The sequence below is a fragment of the Strix uralensis genome, chromosome 1, assembly GCF_047716275.1.
Source record: "Strix uralensis isolate ZFMK-TIS-50842 chromosome 1, bStrUra1, whole genome shotgun sequence".
Taxonomy (NCBI): domain Eukaryota; kingdom Metazoa; phylum Chordata; class Aves; order Strigiformes; family Strigidae; genus Strix; species Strix uralensis.
In genome coordinates, this window is record NC_133972.1 from 39,530,966 (window position 1) to 39,548,895 (window position 17,930).

Sequence of the window (17,930 nt, forward strand, 5' to 3'; positions counted from 1 at the left end):
CTGGCTTTACTGTGTTTTGCCACTATGAAAAATATGACTCATCTACATCTTCTCTGCTGTCTGAAGTAATTTCTTCCGTGGCTGAGAGGTTTCTGACATTCTGCTGTGTAGCAGTAACTCAATGAGTCTCAGCACTGGTGCCACAGTGTGTGTCTAAAGTTTCTAAAGTGAATTTCAGAGACTTATGAATTGCCTATGTCCCTCTAAAGCGCTAAATCCTTCATAGGGCTTAAATGGAATTTCCATAGCATATATGCAATGTGCCAAGTTTAGACACTAGTCTAAACAAGAATGAATTTCAGTCTCAATGAAAAGATAAGCACCCCTTGCTATTAGATTATTGTGCCAGTAGAAAAACAATGGATTTTTACTGATCCAGTTGATCCAATCATAGATCTTTGTTTACAAGGGAAGTTATTCTTAATGTTGATATTGTTGATTTTGTAGCACAGCTGAAATCAGTTGAAATATGTTGAAGTCATGCTTTAAGGTCAAAAATAATGTCAAAATAGAAATAGGGCTACACCATGTATTAGCAGATTTCCTGCTCTCAAGGGCATAACAGAAATAAGAAGGGAAAGGAAGGGAAATAGTAGCAGCTATTGCAGCCAAGCAGGTTTATATTAGCCAGTATTTTTGGTGAAATGCTTCACCATTATACTGGGTTTTTTTGCAACAACTATTACAATTTAACTGTTTAAAGCTGTGACATCTTTAATTTGTTTTTTCTAACTGTCCTTTTCCTGAATTTTAACAGTTCTAATTATCTTACACAGATCATAGTAAAACAAAAATCCTTTCTCTAAGTTTCAGTTTCCAGAAGTTTCCCAATATGTGAGGTTTGTCTGGGGCTGCAGGGCTGGGATTATATAGGAAACAGCATCCTGTCTCAGTGACTGCTGCTACCCCTTGCTCTGAGAGCTGAGATTCATCATCCCCCAGCAGCTCTGGTGTCCTCTGGGAACCCGTGGTGCATGCTGTTACAAAGTGGCAGTACATGTCATTAAGGGTCTCGTGGAGATATGCTTCATTATTTCTAGTCCACCAGTGCAAGATGTAATAGTTCACTTCTAAACTGCAGGAGCATTTGATAAGAAATGTTGTTTGTCCTCAGATTTCTATTGCTTTTATTCAGTATCAATGTTTCCTTAGACAAGATTTGGCCCCATATTGACTAGTCAAGTATATTTGAAAATTGTAACTTCACAACTTTTGATTACACATCTTTCTCCTTCAGAAAAAGAAAATCTGGTAAGATACAGGAAAAAATCTCTTTAAGAGGCAATTTTTTTTTCAGAGTGCTGAAAAGCTTAATAATGGATATGCACAATTTATTGTTTTATAACAGAAAAAAGTGTGATATTTAAGTAATAGGAAAGAACAAAAGTATATGAAAGTTTCTGAGGGAAGATGTTTTGAGAGTAATTTAAATTTAATTCAGTAATTGCAAGAGAATGATCATGCTATGTCATGTTTCAGCCTAGAGCAAAAGCTTTTAACATGTATACTTTAATTTTGAATGTGTCCAACGTTGTTTCAAACAGTGCTAACAGAAGTTTCTTGTGTTATAACTTTGACCTTCTTCAATATTTGTTATGTCAGTTTTTGTCCAGCTTTCCTACCAGATCAGACATGGTCTATTTTATTTTAACTCAAGTGGCTCATATATTCCTGTGAAGACAGTGCACCAAATCATAAACATCAAAAGTACCCACTTGTTCTATCTCAGACTTCTTTATTTCCTGCGTTTTTGGTATATATTAGCTTTTGGCCTTTTATATAAAATAGTACAACATTTTAAATACCATAAATCTTACATGAAGATTATATTATACCATTCTTTCGGTGCTAGAGATCTTTTATTATTACTAAAATCAGAATGGGCTATTGGTACAGGAAAGGCATTTCTATAATTAATAAAGAAAGGTTGGGTGTGCTGCACTGAAAATATGACGTTATGACTTAAGTTATGTATTTGTATTTATATTCTCCCATTACAAGAATTTTTGCTGTCTGAAGTTCACTTTTTTCCACTGCTTCTGTGCATTGTTGCACTGTATACACAGCAATATAAAATAATATCAAATTTTCCAAAGATTTTTTTTTTTAAATCTCTGAGTAGCACCATGGTATTGAAATAAACTCATAATAGTTTATTTAAATGAAAAATGAAAAAAAAACCCTAACCAAAAAACAGCTGAAGAAAACACTTTTCTGTAATGGTGAATAAAGATAGGATCTCAATAAATCGAGAGAAAACAACGTTTTGTTCTATCCAATAGTATTTAGGTCAATGGAGTGAGTCAGTAGATCTGCTCTTAAATGATCAGGGAGAAATGACTAGACCATTCTCAACTAGATCATGGGGGGAGTAAAAAAATTACTTTGGTCAAAGAGCACTAAAAATCTAATTTTTCAAAAGCCACAAAATGTTTCAGGACTGTTACTGACAGACAGAAATACTCCATTTCAGTTTATTTTCACAGGTGATTCAGAAGGTCTATGGCTCATATTAAACTATATCCTTCCGTTATGCATTTATTACAACCAATAAGTTAGGTGTGTTTATAACCTGATAGACACCTGTGAAAAACAGAAATTAGTTTCTGTTGGTTTAGCTGTAATTTTTATGAGATGTCAAGTTGTATTTGGAAAGTATCAACTGAATCAATCCCTGATGGTAGTAATTGCAACAGCAGATTATTCCTTGCCTGTTTGATCTTTGACATGCATTAGTTTCTGTTTAATTTTCTAATTTAAGGAAAGACTGTAATCTGTCCTCTACCATACTCACGGAAGTCAGGTTTCTTAAGGCATCTCTTTTTCCCTTGTTTAAGTGTTTCTACCTCATCAAACTCTGGGAGCAGAAAAACGTGAGCCACCATTCTTAACTAGGAGTAACGTTGGTGAAAACAGGTGAAGAATGGGAAAAGTTTTGGCAACAGCTCACGCAGCCTAGAAAAAGAGACATGAAATTGCTGCAGATATAGGCCAAAATACGTTTGGTTTTGTCAGAAAACACCAATTCAGTAAAACTTAAATCTGTGGTGGAAGTATATAGTATTTATCAAAAAATATTTTGCACTTACGTGCAGTGTGTACTGGTCTAAGTTTCTGTATTACTTTCTTTAGCTTTGATTTCTGCTCAATTTTCTTTAATGAAAAACTTTGAAAGAGAGACAAATTGTGGAGGCTTGGTGCTTTCATGAAAAGGATTTCTATTCCTGGCAGGAAGCCATGCACAGCCCATCTGGGCTCCCTGCGTACAGGTGAGCTGTTGTGGCCTAATCTTGAAGTCCTTACATCAATCAGCTCTTACCTAGGAGGATGGCCAGATTCAGAAAAAAAAATCTTTCTATGTTTTGTTTTGGTTTTGTTTTTCCAAATATGAGCTTAGGGTCAATAAGGAAATTAAACAAGCAGATTGAAGAACCACGTAAAATTAAGTAAAATACATAAAAACATATATTTCTTTTAAGTAGCAGTACACCTGTGATTACCATATCAGTAGCAAAAGCTGTTCTTGAAACTCTAAGGACATATATGTCTTTTTAAGCGGAAGATGTTTGAGAAAAAGGTCTTTTGGATGGTGTTTAAAAGAATCATAAAATCTTTAGGACAATGTGATAAATAAGTGACATCCTGAGAAAATAAATAAAATATACAGTTATTAATTCCCAGGCTCTAACAATTGAGATTGGTCCTCTATTTCTTTGCAAATTTAATTTTTCTATTTTATTGGACCTACCTTTTCCACATTGTGTGCTGTAGTCTCATTTAAATAAATAAGAAAGGAATGCAGGAGTAAACAAGTGTAAGGTTTATTTAAAGTACTTTCAGTATTTTAGTAATTTAGAAGCAATTTAGTAATCTGTATCTTAAAACTGAAAGGTAAATTTGATCAAAAAATGAGACTTTGAATTTAAAAAGCATTTTAACAAAACTTATTTGACTATAATGCTTTTGAGAGTTTGCAGTGGGAAGAAGATTGTTTTGTTTTTGTGATTGTTTTGGGGAGCTGGAAAAAGATTTTCAGTAATGAGCTAAAATCTTCAATAGTTTGCAAATGAAAAATGGAGATGTTCTGCTGACAGGTAAAAAAAAATTGAGGCCTTGTTTACAGAGGCATATATTTATGTTTAATTTAATGTACTGTGAATAGTTCCTGTAAGGTCATGAAGTAATGAGTCAAATTTAACATGTGGAAGTTTTGGCAAAATGTTGGTATATAAGTGGTATTGAATGGATCTCAGTGGAACCAGAGTACGGTGGACTGATTTGATTTCCTGGCTGAGATGAGAAATGTGGTTTGGTTTCGTTGTGTGGTTTGGTTTTTTTTGGGTGTTTTTTTTTTTTTTAATAAGGAGTGTCACCAGTAAGAGATAAAATCAGTAATAATCCAATATATTGAGTGTAATTGTGAAATTGCAGTCTGTCTTGAATTTGATGCTGGAAACTCATTTTTAATTCAAATAGCATATGCCAACAAAACCTTTCATTTCGTGTATTCTAATACATTAGTTCATTTAATGAAAGAACAAACCTATTTTCTTTAATTCAGCCGCTATAACCAAAAATAGACATGGGTCTGTCTGATGCGCCCTTTCAAATTAGAAACACACACATCTATCCTAGTCATGTTACAAGCGATCAAAAACTTACCATTCACAAGACTTTTGATAAAAGTCATCAAAAAGATTAATGTAATTAGGGGTGATTACAGCCATTCTCCTAGTCTGATGTTCAAGATTGTGTCCAACAACTCTCAGTGATGCAGATTTAAGTGGTATTTCTAGAAACAGGTCGTGTTGTTTGACAGCTACTGCCTTATAAAAGCTGGATTTTCTCACAGTTACAAAGATCCAAGAAATTATTCTAACTCCAGTGGGGAATGAACTAATAACTGATTTGCATAAAGACCAACATTTTGGTTTACAAAAGAAAGTTCTGGTCCCATTCCTGGTAGCCGATGCTTTCATCATTCAGAAATTCATTGTTCGCCTGCCGCAAACTCTCAACTCAAGCATTTACTGTGGAGAGGAGGAGAACAAATAAATCAATAAATACCAAGGAGATAAAAATACTTTCTTTAATGCAGACAGTGCCTTTGTAGTCCAAATGGGATATATATTCAATATAGACAATAAAACTCAAACATGATTCCAAGAAACAGAGATCTCATTGCTTCAATCCAGCCTGTCTGCCAAAATGGCTTATTAGATTTTCTGAGCAACCTGCAGAATAGAAGTCTTGTCATCATTGCACTTGCCAGAGCGTGAAGAAGAGCAAAGCTAACAACATTATCACTAAGCAGAAATACTAGCAATAGCTGCAAAATGTGTTCCACTTTTCCATGTTTCACTTCCCTCACGAGGGGAGAAAAGTATTATCTTTCTAGATATATAAAGTGTATAACTCTGCTTTTGTTTTAAATAAAAATAATAACAAAAGAGAGAGAAAATAGAGCATTCATAAGAGAACACACTGTTCCTGTCCTGCTATGTAGGCTGCACTTAAACACAGTTTAATCAGGAAAAACGTAGTGGGATGAGGTTTGGAGTGCCTTCTGTGGCACCTAGGACCTCAGTGATGATTAGGAGTGCCAACTTTACACCTTAGTAGCCCCACGATGAGCCTCCTGTTTTAAAGCTAAGTGTCCCTTGGTACTTTTAGGTATCTGAGTCCATGCAGAAGTACCTTGACATGGTGAGTTAAGTATTTTATTCTTATCTAGCTTCTCTTTCAAGTGAACTGCAGAACAGAGAGGGACTTAAAAAATATGTAAGTCATTTAAATGAACAGAGTAGTACTCTGCACCCAGTAGCTCTGAGTTCAATGTGCAGCACAGGAGCTGTGATCTTTTTCATTCAAAAAAGCAGCTGCTCCACAATAATTGGCTTATATCGGTGATTTGCATTTGATGGGCAACAATCTGGGCAGAGGAAATCTTCCCTTTCGCTGTTGAAACTGGGTCACTGGTGAGGCCAGAAATTAAAAGTTTATGGGACAAGAATATACACAGGAACTTCACTTTTCATCCTAATAATTAAGTCCTTGAGTTTGAGTGTTGGCTTCTGGTCCTTGCACCAAAGACTCTTGCAAGAGACAGCTGTGAAATGTTTACTTCAGCAGCAGTGGGCCTGACTATTGCTAATCTGCCTGCAAAAACCCTAAAACTAAAATTCATAGTTCAAGAGTTTTATTTAGACTACTTGTATCTGTTATGTCTCTGGAGAATTTAAACACATGCAACACATTTCAGTTCATTCTGCATCCTGGAAAACAATCTAAACAACTCGTTTACCAAATAAAGTTAATATAAAAATAAAAGGATACCACATTACACAAAGTGTAGGCTGCTGACTATATTTTGATCTATTTAAAGAAGAAGGTGAAGAGCAACACTTGACTATATTTTAGTTTATTTCAGGACTAGCATACTGATTTATTTCTGTTTTTTTTTCCCTGCAATTTCCAGCATGTATTTATCAAGCTCCTGAAAAGTACTGAAATTGTATAGCAATTTTTCTCCTGGAGTTTGTTTAAAATGCTTAACATGATATATGACTGAAAGAGTGACTTTCTCCATGCTCTGCTATTTGTAATGCCACAATTAAAGCAACCAGTTAGTGTAGGTTTTGTCTCATTTTTAGCAGACAAATTGATTGAAACTCCCTATATATACTCATCTTTCCTACATGGCTTAATTGGACGTTAAAAAAAAAAAAAATTACATCCACTTATTGAAAGTGTTAAATGAAATATTCACAGAAGATGCCAGTTTGATTCAAACCTTACCTCCTGGTTGAGGCATAAAACAATGAAAAGTGACAACAGCCTGCCTTCAAGATAATTTATTATAAACACATTTCTAAGTCTGTGTGTTTATTATATAAATATGCCCTAAACCGGACTATCCATTAAAACTAGGCTTTCACCTCCCATTCCTACAATACAGATTTATCAGAAATTCACCCCCTATGAAACTCTTTATGATCCCAACAGGCCTGATTCCTCTTGCTTGTTTTATTTCTAAACTATAAATATTGTTTTTTCGCTCCTCAGTGTGGAAATTTGGCTACATCCATTTTACATGCTTACTGGAGTAGAAAACTGCCTGATCAGATAGGAAAACAGTTGGCAGTGTATAAATCAGGGTTTGCCGAGGATTTCAAAGTGTGAAACTGGCAGACGAGCACATATCCTAGGAGTTCTGCCTTTCCTCAGCTTCCCTGTAGAGATTTCACATGGCAAATCTGATCACCAGGGCCATCTGTATAAATATACATGGGTGTGTTGTCCTGAATTAACACAGCAGCTCTACTGGGGAATGTAATTAAGGTCTTATTTTTAAATTTCCCCATAAGACTGTCTGAAATACAGATTTATATACCAGGAACAAAAATCTTATCTTGATTTTGATGAGGAAATCAATAGTAATATGTGTTTTACTATCAACTAGTCTAACAGAAACCCCAAAATTAAGTTCAGAGGGTTGCTTAGTGATGCTCCAGGGATGAATTTAGCCTCTCCTGTCCTGCAGATCAGCATAACGCTATGATATTGAAAGTAATGCTGCGCTACAAACAGTTTTTCTTATACTCAAAGAAAAAAAAAACCACCAAAACCCAGAGCTTTTTATATACGAATGGTCTTACTGTAACATTGCCTTCTCTACTCAGTCGACATTCCTTCCTAACATTTATGTTGAAACAGAGTTAAGTAAAGATTCATGTTGTAGTGGTGACAGGAGGAGTTGTTCCACAAGATGTAAAGTTTCCCTTGGATTTCATGTCACGATTTTTTCTCATTATTTAAACAAGAACTACATTGAAGTGGTGCAGGTACCAGGCAATAAAGATTTCCCTTGGTGCTGACAAACTCTGAGACCGCAAACGGAGGTGCTTACATGCCACAAGAGATATTGCATAATGTACTTTTCCTAAGGCTAGGGATTGCTGTCACAAAGGAAACATCTTTATATAAGAACTACTATTATAGAAAAAAACCCCAAATATTTAGTTCTCCTATATGAAGATTTCACTTCCATAATGTTTTATTCAGTAATGTATGGAAACTGTTTCTAAGCATGCAGCTTTTAGCCTGCCTTATTTTTATTAAGCTGCTCTTTGAATTGCTTCGATTATTGTCAGTTATTGCACATTGTTACTTAGCAGTACCCAAGTACATTAGAGGGAATATCTTGTTTGTTTAGGGGAAAAAAAAAAAAAAGGAAGAGAGAGGAATATGTGTTTTGTGGAGAGATCTGACAAAGCTTTTATAACTTATGTAAGATACCTACCTATCCGATTTGTAGGTAGTTATTGAGTCCATTTGTAAGGCTTTTGGCAAGTGAAAAATTATTTTAGTGGCTGTGGGATGTTAAAGAATAAACAAAGCAAACAGGAAAAGTGTTTTACTGGAATGCTGTAGTTCATCTGTGGGTCACTGGCATGGGAGTTGAGGTGCACATGATGTGTTAATTGAGAGAGGAAGAATTGGAGACAGGAATTGATTTAGAACAGTAGGTGTCTTTATCAGGGAGACAAACACAAAAGTAAACCCCCCAGCTATATTGGTCAAAATACAGATAATGTCATCATTGGAAAGCAGTTGGGGTATTTCAGCTTTTAGGGGATTAGTAGCTATTTTTCTGTATTCCCAAAATTACTGCAAGATGATAATATAAAGAACAAGATATTTTATATTGACAAGCAGACTCATTTTCCTTTCAATAGGATGAAATAGGGTTTGAAGTAGTCAAAAAGGATATTGAATAATGACATTGCTACTAATTTTTTTAATTTTGAAACTAGTTTCCAGTAGAAAGGCCTGAAACAAAACTTCCTACTGCATACAAAAATTATAGTAGCAGAAAGATTTTTCTTTTTTTAATGAAAATTCTGATTACAAGCCACAAAAACTGAGCTGTTCTGATATTCTTATCACATTTATTTTGTTATTTTTAAAATTTTTTTTCCTGAAACGTGAACATTGTGAGAGGTCTTATTCTAAAAAGCCATTTTGAAAACTAAGCTATTCTAAGCTGACAATGTTTTTCTGTCTTGAATGACTGAGACCTAGTGGTGCTTTGGTGACTGGTTGCAACTGCAACATAAAGTTGGTTACTGCTACCATGAACACTTACGAGCTCCTTTGCAATTGCCATTCTCCAAAGAAATGTTTGGATGCAATGAAGACACAGAAATGAGGGTTGACTGACAGCAGAAAGGTAGACTAGTAGATGGAGTACCTGCCACTGCCTTTCTCCTCTCTGTTGCCTGTTAGGCATTCTTTTGAATATGGACTGTTGTTACACCACGTTCAATTTTGTTACAAGTCAATTTCTACAAAATTCCTTCCTTTCACTGTTATTACAGTAAGTTCCTGTCAGCCTGACATGACAGGGTCAGAAGCTTGCCTGGCAAAAGTTGTCATACTATCCTAACCTTGACAATTTACTTTAGTGAAGGATCTGCTTGTGGGAGTTTTGCCCCTGGTAAAATGGCAGAATATAGAAAAATTCAACAAAATAATAATGTTCTTTGTTATGTTGTGCTGCAGGAGCCTTCAAAATTCAGCTTTCCAGAGGTGATATGTTTCTGTTTGTTGGAATGATATATGGATATATCTATAAAATATACATTTATAAAATATTTATAAAATTTTTGACACCAAAAGTTTTCCACTGACCATAGTTTTTTCCGGTTTAGAAATGTGCTAAATATATAGAAGTAAACTTACTGATAGCAAAGGAAGTTTCTAGAAATAGCACCATATACCAGTTTAAATATCTGGTGAAAAAATATTTTTGATGTGTTTTAGCCAAAGTGTTGATTTATGGATTGCTAATTTCAGCATGCTGGATTTTTGCTTGGTCAGGTACAGAGTTCTGTACCACCTCTGAGCTTAAAAGTCATGTGGTTATAATTGTTATCTCAGATGATATTTCCATCAGCATGTGGCTAGTATGTCTTTGCAATGGAGGTAACCTTGGCTGAATAATGAATTGAACTAGACTCAGGCATCAATCACTAATGATGCTGCAGAGAAGATATTTCAGTAGATTTGTAAATATCATCACTCAAAGAAGGACTATTTTAAAGGATGAGAGAGGTTTCATTTTCCAAAGAAAATACTTTATCTACGATTAGTCAGAAGTACTTATTTAAAATTTTATGTAAATTCCTGAGGTCCTTAGGGAGCCCCAAGACACAAAGTTCTACTTTAGTATACCTATGCATTATACGGATTTTCAAAAGGATGAATTTTAATTTTAAAATATTAATTTAATCAGCTGGATATTGAAGACTTGAAGGCATTCATTCTGAGGACATTGTATTATAATCCACCTGTAGGCTAAAAGTGAACACTGCTATTCTTTAGTGATTCCCTGTTCTCCTAACACAGATTTGGATTATTTTCACAAAAATTGTTAAAACACAGCTAAAAATATGTTACAACCAAGTAGATCAAAGTTAGGTGTGACCTAATAGATAAATCACTGCTCTCTCAGGTGCTGGGCTGCAGTTCAAGACATTTGACTCAAATTAAATTAATTTAGTGGTCACATCTCACATAGCTTAAAACAGTGGGATTTTCTGCTTGAGAAAGGTGGGAAATGGAGCTATCATGAATGATAAATTGTTTCTCACCTTTAGGTGGTCTTTTCAGGCTTGAACTTATTTTGAGGGAGAACTGAGAAATACAAATGGTCCTACTTATGTTGTCCTTGGCTTCTGAGTTAAACAAAGTGAAACAAAGCAGTTTAACATTACAAAATGTCCCAGTATTCTGCTTTTCCAGTCAAGTGTGTGCAGGATTTTGAGACAGATGCTCCAAATGTTACAGTTCTCTGTATCTGAAGAATTTGCTAATTTCTATACTCCTTTAATTACAGAAATGCTCTGCTTAACCTATTAAGTAGAAGTTCTTTTAGCTGTTATTAAAGACAAAAATGAACAAAAGGTATTTATTCCTTTTATTGTGATACTTGCCTGATGCATACAAATTTAAATACATCTGAAGAATGTCCTGTGTTTACTTTTTGAGTACAGATCTACTTTCACTTGCAGAAGTGTGAGTTAAACAGAAATGGCTATAACATATTTTAGGACTTTGTTCTGTAAACCTTAAGTGATTAAAAATCCTTGTATGTTTAGGTATTTAGATGGATGGGCATGCTCTTATGAGTATTGATTGTTTGCCTTTCTACTTAACATGTTGTTTGCCACTATTATCTCTATTATTATATTACAGATCACCCATTTTGGCAGTATGAGTATTAAATGTACTAATTAAGTTCCGTAAAAGACAAAGGTGATAGTTTCTGGGTTTTGCCTGTTAAGGTCTAAGCATTTTTATTTAGCTGGTTCCCCCCCGTCCCCCTTTTTAATTTCAAGACATTATGGTCATAATCAGTTATGGTGAATAGATACCATATTTTGAAAGGAAATCCTTATTGGTCATCCAGTGATTGCATCTATTTGTGACTGATGGTTTTGTGTTTGGGATTGTTCAATGGTTGCTTTGTTTGGGTATCCACACACTTCCGTTGAACTAACCAAAGCACAACATTTGAAGTTAATGCTGGCTTTCCTCTGGCTCCATAACACAGAAGAGTACCTAATCTAGCATAAACCCTGCTGATACAAACTTAATTCATCAGCATTTTCTGACAAAGAGGCAGTTTGTGGAAATCAACACTTTCAGTGATTTTTGGTCTGGTACTGAAATGATCAAGGCTGGATTTTCTGTGCTGTTGAATCATTGACTTAGATCGCAGCTCCACTATGAATTTATTCTAGTCTGCTTTCTTTTCATGCCTCTGACTCATGCCAGTGTATTTGTAACCATATGTTGGATCAGATTCAGGAACTCATCCAATTAAACTAATTTAGAAAAACAAAAAAGAATTAATTTTAACCTGCATCAGTTCCCTAATCAGGTTTGTTGTGTTACTGCATTTGTGCCAGGCTAAAATAAGGGTATTGATAGAAGGAACAGCAATTAAAGGTACTGAAGGAGGAAGGAGAACTTGTTTCTGGGTCAGTGCCAGCCATTTGCTGGTGTAAAGTGTTCCCATAACTGGGATCTTAGAGTTGCACTGGATCCCAAGCAGTGCCAATGGATATGGGTGAAAAATGTGAGTGAAATGATCTATAAGGAATCATGAATTGATAATAAAATAAGAAGAAAATGTGCTGCTGGCTCAAAAAGAAATTTATTTTTAAGTTGCATTTTACTAAATTTCATTTTATTCATTAAAATTCTTATAACAGTAATATAGCGAAATGATTCAGGAAAAAAAAATGCATTCTTGTCTTTTTATGCAATTTTCCTTAAGATAAACATCTTCTTAATGCATTTCCCCACCCTCTTTTCCCTCCTTCTTCTTGATTTTATACAGTATTTTCAAATTCATTAAAACATTACTTTCTTTAAGGTTATCAGCAACCTTGGGCCTCTGGAGTGGATTCTTAATACTCCCAGTCATCACAGAGTTCATCATGGTAAGCTAAAAATATAACCTCTTATTCCTCAGTGTGTTTTTTCTCATGCTCACTATTTGTATGATAATAAAGTACTAAAGTTGTACTGTAAAATTAGTTTTACAGAAGGATTTTAATTTTGATCATTGCTTCAAAAATAGTCTTTGTTCAGTTAGAAATGTCACAATATTTTAAAAAAACTTTTTTATAACTTTAATTTTAAAATTTTTGCATTTAAGATTAGTTATTAGGTGTAAATTAAGCCTGGATAACATGAAATAATTTTAAGACTTTGAGCAAAACAATTCAACATTTGTAAACATGGAGTGATAGAAAAAAATCTCATCCTTCCCTGACTACTAAAACATCAACTTGTCAATCACTAACAGATGCTTTTGCATTCAAATTCAAGCACTGAACGTGTGAAAAGATGTGGTTACCTTTTAGAAGAACTGTAAAATGTTTTAGTGGAATCTGGTTTCAGCTGTCTGAATTATTGAAAAATCTCACTTCACACAAGTGCATGATGATTGACTTTTTATCAATATTCAGAGGAATTCAAGACAGTACTGCATATATAAATTGGATTAATAACTCCATTACACACTGAAAAATGTCATGAACATATCTGAGGAATCAAAGTGGATTTCATAGATGCTCTTGGCTCATGCAGAGATAATAAGTAAAAGAGTATTAGGGGGATGGAAGAACAAAATAATTTGAAACAGACTCAAATGCAGTTATATGTACAGAGGACGTTAATAATATTTATTATATCCTCCATGTGTAAAGTGTTTATGGCACAGTGTAGACTTTTTAAAAAGGCTGTGGTGCTGCAAGTGTCTAATCCTTAAAATTTGTACAAGTACTGGTAATCCTGGAGGGAGACACTCTGCTCTTATTTACTCTGCTGTAAATCCAAACTAATCCTCTAATCCTGATCGGAGTTAAGCAGAATCAGTCCAGAGCTGATCAAGTGTTATACAGTCACTCCATACAATCTCCACGAACCTGGGGATATGTAATCAATGTTTCTTTGCTCATACTTTTGATAGGACAGCTTATATACAAATACATTCCCTAGAAAACAGATAGAAGGATCAGTTTTCCTGACACTGAAGTTAATAATAATGAAGGCAGGATCAGACATATGGCTTAGAAGATAGAGACAGCTGAAAGCTATTAATGAGATGATTGTGCATAAATATATTTAGCACATATTTTCTTAGGTATAAACTGGGGAAATGATTTTTTGTTTGCTTTTTAATTTGTATTTATATTTTGAACTGACTTTACTCTCCAAATGAATCCTTTTGTTTCACAGAAATTTTGGGAGTGACACATTTTGTATGTTTGAATCTGAGTAGAAAGAGAGCAATAAGGCTAGTAAGAAAAAAAAAATTATAGACTTATAAGGAATGGTGGGTGTTAATGAAGAAGATTTGCCTTCGTAATTGAGTTGAGTGTATTCTTACATACACAATTATTGATTTCATAAATGGTTTTTATAGGTAGAAATCCTTACTGCATCGACAAAAATTATGGCGGCACACTCATTATCTGGGACAGGATATTCGGTAAGTAAAAAAAAGGCGTTCTCCCTCATGTTTAGTTGGTGTGGCAAAAATATGTATACTTTTAAATTTGATTGTTGGTTGTTCTGTTTTTTTTTTTCTTCTTTCATCAGGAACATTTGAGGCAGAAGATGCAGAAGTTGTATATGGCTTAACACATCCAGTAAATTCATTTGATCCCATCATGCTCCAGGTGCTATAGTTTGTATCACTGACTCTGGTATCTTCAACAGCACTCATGTTCAAAAGAAACTCCTCTCTTAAGCAGAGTTGAGGCTATCCTTGCAGCGCTGCGTAGTCAATTAAATCATCTACAATTTCTTCAGTATTTCATTACAAAACAATTATTTCTACTCACTGCATCGAGCATATGCAGAGCTTGTAGTCATCATGAAAATACAATACAGTAACATTAACAACTAATTGCAATGGTGATATTGTAATGGCCTTCGACTCAATGATGTCCATTTTGCCATATGCAAAGCAATATGCAGTGAAGCACAAAAATATATATTTTGTCTGTTATTTGTCTTATCTAAATATAGATATTTCATAAATAAACCCATGGTGTAATATCTTTACTATTATCTCTTCTGCATATTTGCTGGTTAAGGTACGCCAGAATGATTTGTGTTGACAGCATTATATAGCAGCCATCATGGTCTCAACAAAACCTTCAGAACAGGTTGAATATAAGTTTTTTTTAATTAAAAAAAAAAAAAGGAAAAGAAAAAATAAGAAAAAGTACTTAGTGTGGTGCTTCTTAGATTTATTGGTTTAGGATTCACTTAAACTGGATAAAAGTTCTCTGTAAAAACCTCCAGGACTGAGAAGCATTGAAGTCCCTTTTTGCTTTTCATGACTGTTCACCCAAGGAGGCATCTCAAAGAATGAGAAATTCTACCTGCAGGGGTGTCTGGGCTGGAAGCTGGAAGGATGGCCACAGCTCACGCAATTATGTCCGTTCCAGTCAGATACTAAATAATTTAGGTATTGAGAGTATGTCACGTCAAGGTCCCAGTAACCAAATTCTAGTTTAAAACAACCATAAATACAGCTATACAATATACCAGTAAATACTCTGGATTGATTACAGGAGAGACAGATTTTCCTCAGACCAGAAGTCAGTGTAATCCTCACTATAAACCAAGGGCTTTGATATGGCTCCTGCCTATTTCAGTCAGGTTTTCTGAACCTCTGACTGTCTTCAGCTATTCCTAATTTATTCTCTTTATGCACTTTGAAAAATCATTTACTTGAGAGCTAAAAATATAAATATATTTTTAGAAATGATTTATAAATGAATAAAATACAATGTTTTATTAAATTTTATTTTACTGACAATGAAAAATTACTTGCTCTTTTTTTCAGTTACGTCCCTTGGCTCATATTTGGAACACGTTTTGGGCCACACCTGGATTCTGCAATAAGCTTTCTGTCATATTCAAAGGGCCAGGCTGGGGACCAGGCAAACCTAGACTTGGCCTTCCTGAGGAAATCCCAGTGGTAAATAGAACATGCACAGGCTTTCAGTTTTGTGTAATTTACTTGGACCTCTTAATGCTACTGGATCAATGTTAAAAACTCTACACATGCTATTTTAAATTAGCAAATTAGCAGTCATAAAGCATAGGGGAAGATAAAATGGGAACAGAAACTGAAGGAAATGAATGTTTTAGCTCTCCTTTTTTTTCTTTTCATTTGAAGGAAAGAAATATATTTTTTTATTTCTCTTTTCATTATTCATTTCCTAAAGAGATTTTCAAAATTGTTCTATAGAGTACAATATTTTCTTTTTTTCTTTTAGCTGTGAACATAAACACACACGCTGTCTCACACTAAGTAGCATATAAATTTGATAGTAGATTATCTTTGTGCAATTATCTGTGTCCCTTAATCTTTTTTGTGGTTGTAAGTATAAAGAATACTAAGGAATAACAGGTCACTGTCAAAGGCTATTATCTGTTTGCTTTATACAGATCACTGGAAAAGAAGTTCCCTTCAATCCAAGTGTACCGGTTTATTTTAATTGCTATGCAGTTGTACATTTTGCTGTAATAATGGACTTGTATACTGAACTTCTTGGTACTGTGACAGTAAGTACTTCCTATCTTTACTGTTAGCATGAGATGATATTTCATAATATGACACACAACATGATTAAATAATAAAGCATCGAGTAGAGGCTCTACAGCCTGACTCATATACTATTTTATTTAAACTATTGTAATAGTAACTAGAGTCTGTAAAAGGAATCAACATAAATGGCTAAATATATAACTATCTAATATAAAATGTATAGTGTTTGATATTGTTTATTAATCAATATTTAATAACCATATTATTTACAGATTAATATGCTTAAGTTAATCAATTAAATTAAAAAATAATGAATGTTCCATAGAAGACATATGTGTCTGCTTCAGTTTTTAGGACCTCATGAGAGGAAAAATGTATCTCAGACTTGAAACTATGTAGGTTTTGAGATGTCAAGGTTGGTCACATTGTTAGATGCCAATAATACCTAAAATTTAGAAGGAAGATTGCAAAGGTCTTGCAGTGCTTGCTGGTGGGAAGCTTGGTGTCAGCATGAGTTCAGAGTAGCTGGAGCACAGACTCAGGGCAAATCCTTCTTCCAGTCTGGAACATACAACAGCACTGATAGAAATACAGCAAGGAGAGACACGTATTTCCCACCTCGTGTTTTGGCTGACAGCATCTCCCTTGTAACACAATGTGGTTCCTCCATGGATACCTGGCAGTCTCTGAAGGTGAACTACGAGGCCATCTCCGCCTGCAAGAAGTGAGATATGAACTGCTTCCCTGGGTTCACAGCCTTCTAACTTCCTTTTAATTCTGCCTTCCTTGACAACTCTATTTTACTGAAGCTAAAATCTTTTAGTTATGAAGCATAATTTTAATGCATCTAATATTCCCAGAAATCAGCCGAAGACCTACCAAAACACCACAAAAGTCTATCAGTTTGATAAAACGCCCTTTGGCCACCTTCTTAAACCCTTTCTAAGACCTCCTTGGTTAAAGAGCAGTCTTGTTGTGTTTGTGTCACCCACATTGCCATAGAACTGCTGTCAGGGTGCCAAGGGCCCCATGGGTTCTTCAGCCTCTGCTCGCCTGTGGACTCGCCTCATCCCAGCACACTCACCCAGTGATCTCCAACCCTTGACCAATGGTGATTACTGTCCCCTGCCCACCTCGATGGACACTGCAGGACATCACCCTTCTTGCTGGGACTATGGCCCTGTCTGCTGGCTGCCACTGGCCCCCCGCCCCTTCCCCAGGGAGCAGCCTCTCTCACTGCAACCCGATGCCTTTGCCCATCACCAACATGTCTGAATCCAGTCAAGAGACAGATTTCTAGAAATGTCTTTTGCATATCTGACCATGGTCATCCATGAAAGATTCCAGAGGATTGCAAAGCCATTTCAAAGTTGTCAGAAATCTTGTCCAAACATTGATGTTTTGGTCTTCTGGTTCAGACTTGAGTCCCAGGGCAAGAAGGGCAAGAGAAGGACTCTCTCTGCAATAATTTCTTGGGATACGTGGCAGCAGGCTTACAGCAGTTCTGGCAGCTCTGCACATACTAGCTGCTACAGCCCTTTTTTTTCCAGGTTTTTGGTTAGATGTATTCTGAGTAACACATCAGACCAGTAGAATGATGCAATTTTTGAGGAAAGTTTTAAAAATATTTTATGTAGCATTCCTGATATAATATAAAAGCTACCTCGGGCATACTCTTCTGATTAATATTAAGTTATTCTACATATTGTGTTCACCTCCGTAAAGGGTCACAGTGCAACTGCAGGGAATGTGGAGATTACTAAACCATCTGAGGCTTAGTCTATTC

The 17,930-nt window shown here is 35.1% G+C and overlaps 1 protein-coding gene across 6 annotated transcripts in view; it reads left to right on the top strand.

Annotated features, from left to right (window-relative positions):
* AGMO (alkylglycerol monooxygenase) overlaps positions 1–17,930 on the top strand; it is a 193,691-nt gene that overhangs the window by 86,622 nt on the left and 89,139 nt on the right. For all 6 annotated transcript variants that reach the window (XR_012631931.1, XM_074892213.1, XM_074892224.1 and 3 more), the window contains exons 6-10: positions 12,446–12,512; positions 14,003–14,068; positions 14,179–14,258; positions 15,437–15,571; positions 16,045–16,161. Coding sequence is in view for 5 of the 6 variants with exons in the window: in XM_074892213.1 (XP_074748314.1) it covers positions 12,446–12,512; positions 14,003–14,068; positions 14,179–14,258; positions 15,437–15,571; positions 16,045–16,161 (465 nt within the window). In the remaining variant the exon portion in view is untranslated. The remainder of the gene's footprint in view (positions 1–12,445; positions 12,513–14,002; positions 14,069–14,178; positions 14,259–15,436; positions 15,572–16,044; positions 16,162–17,930) is intronic.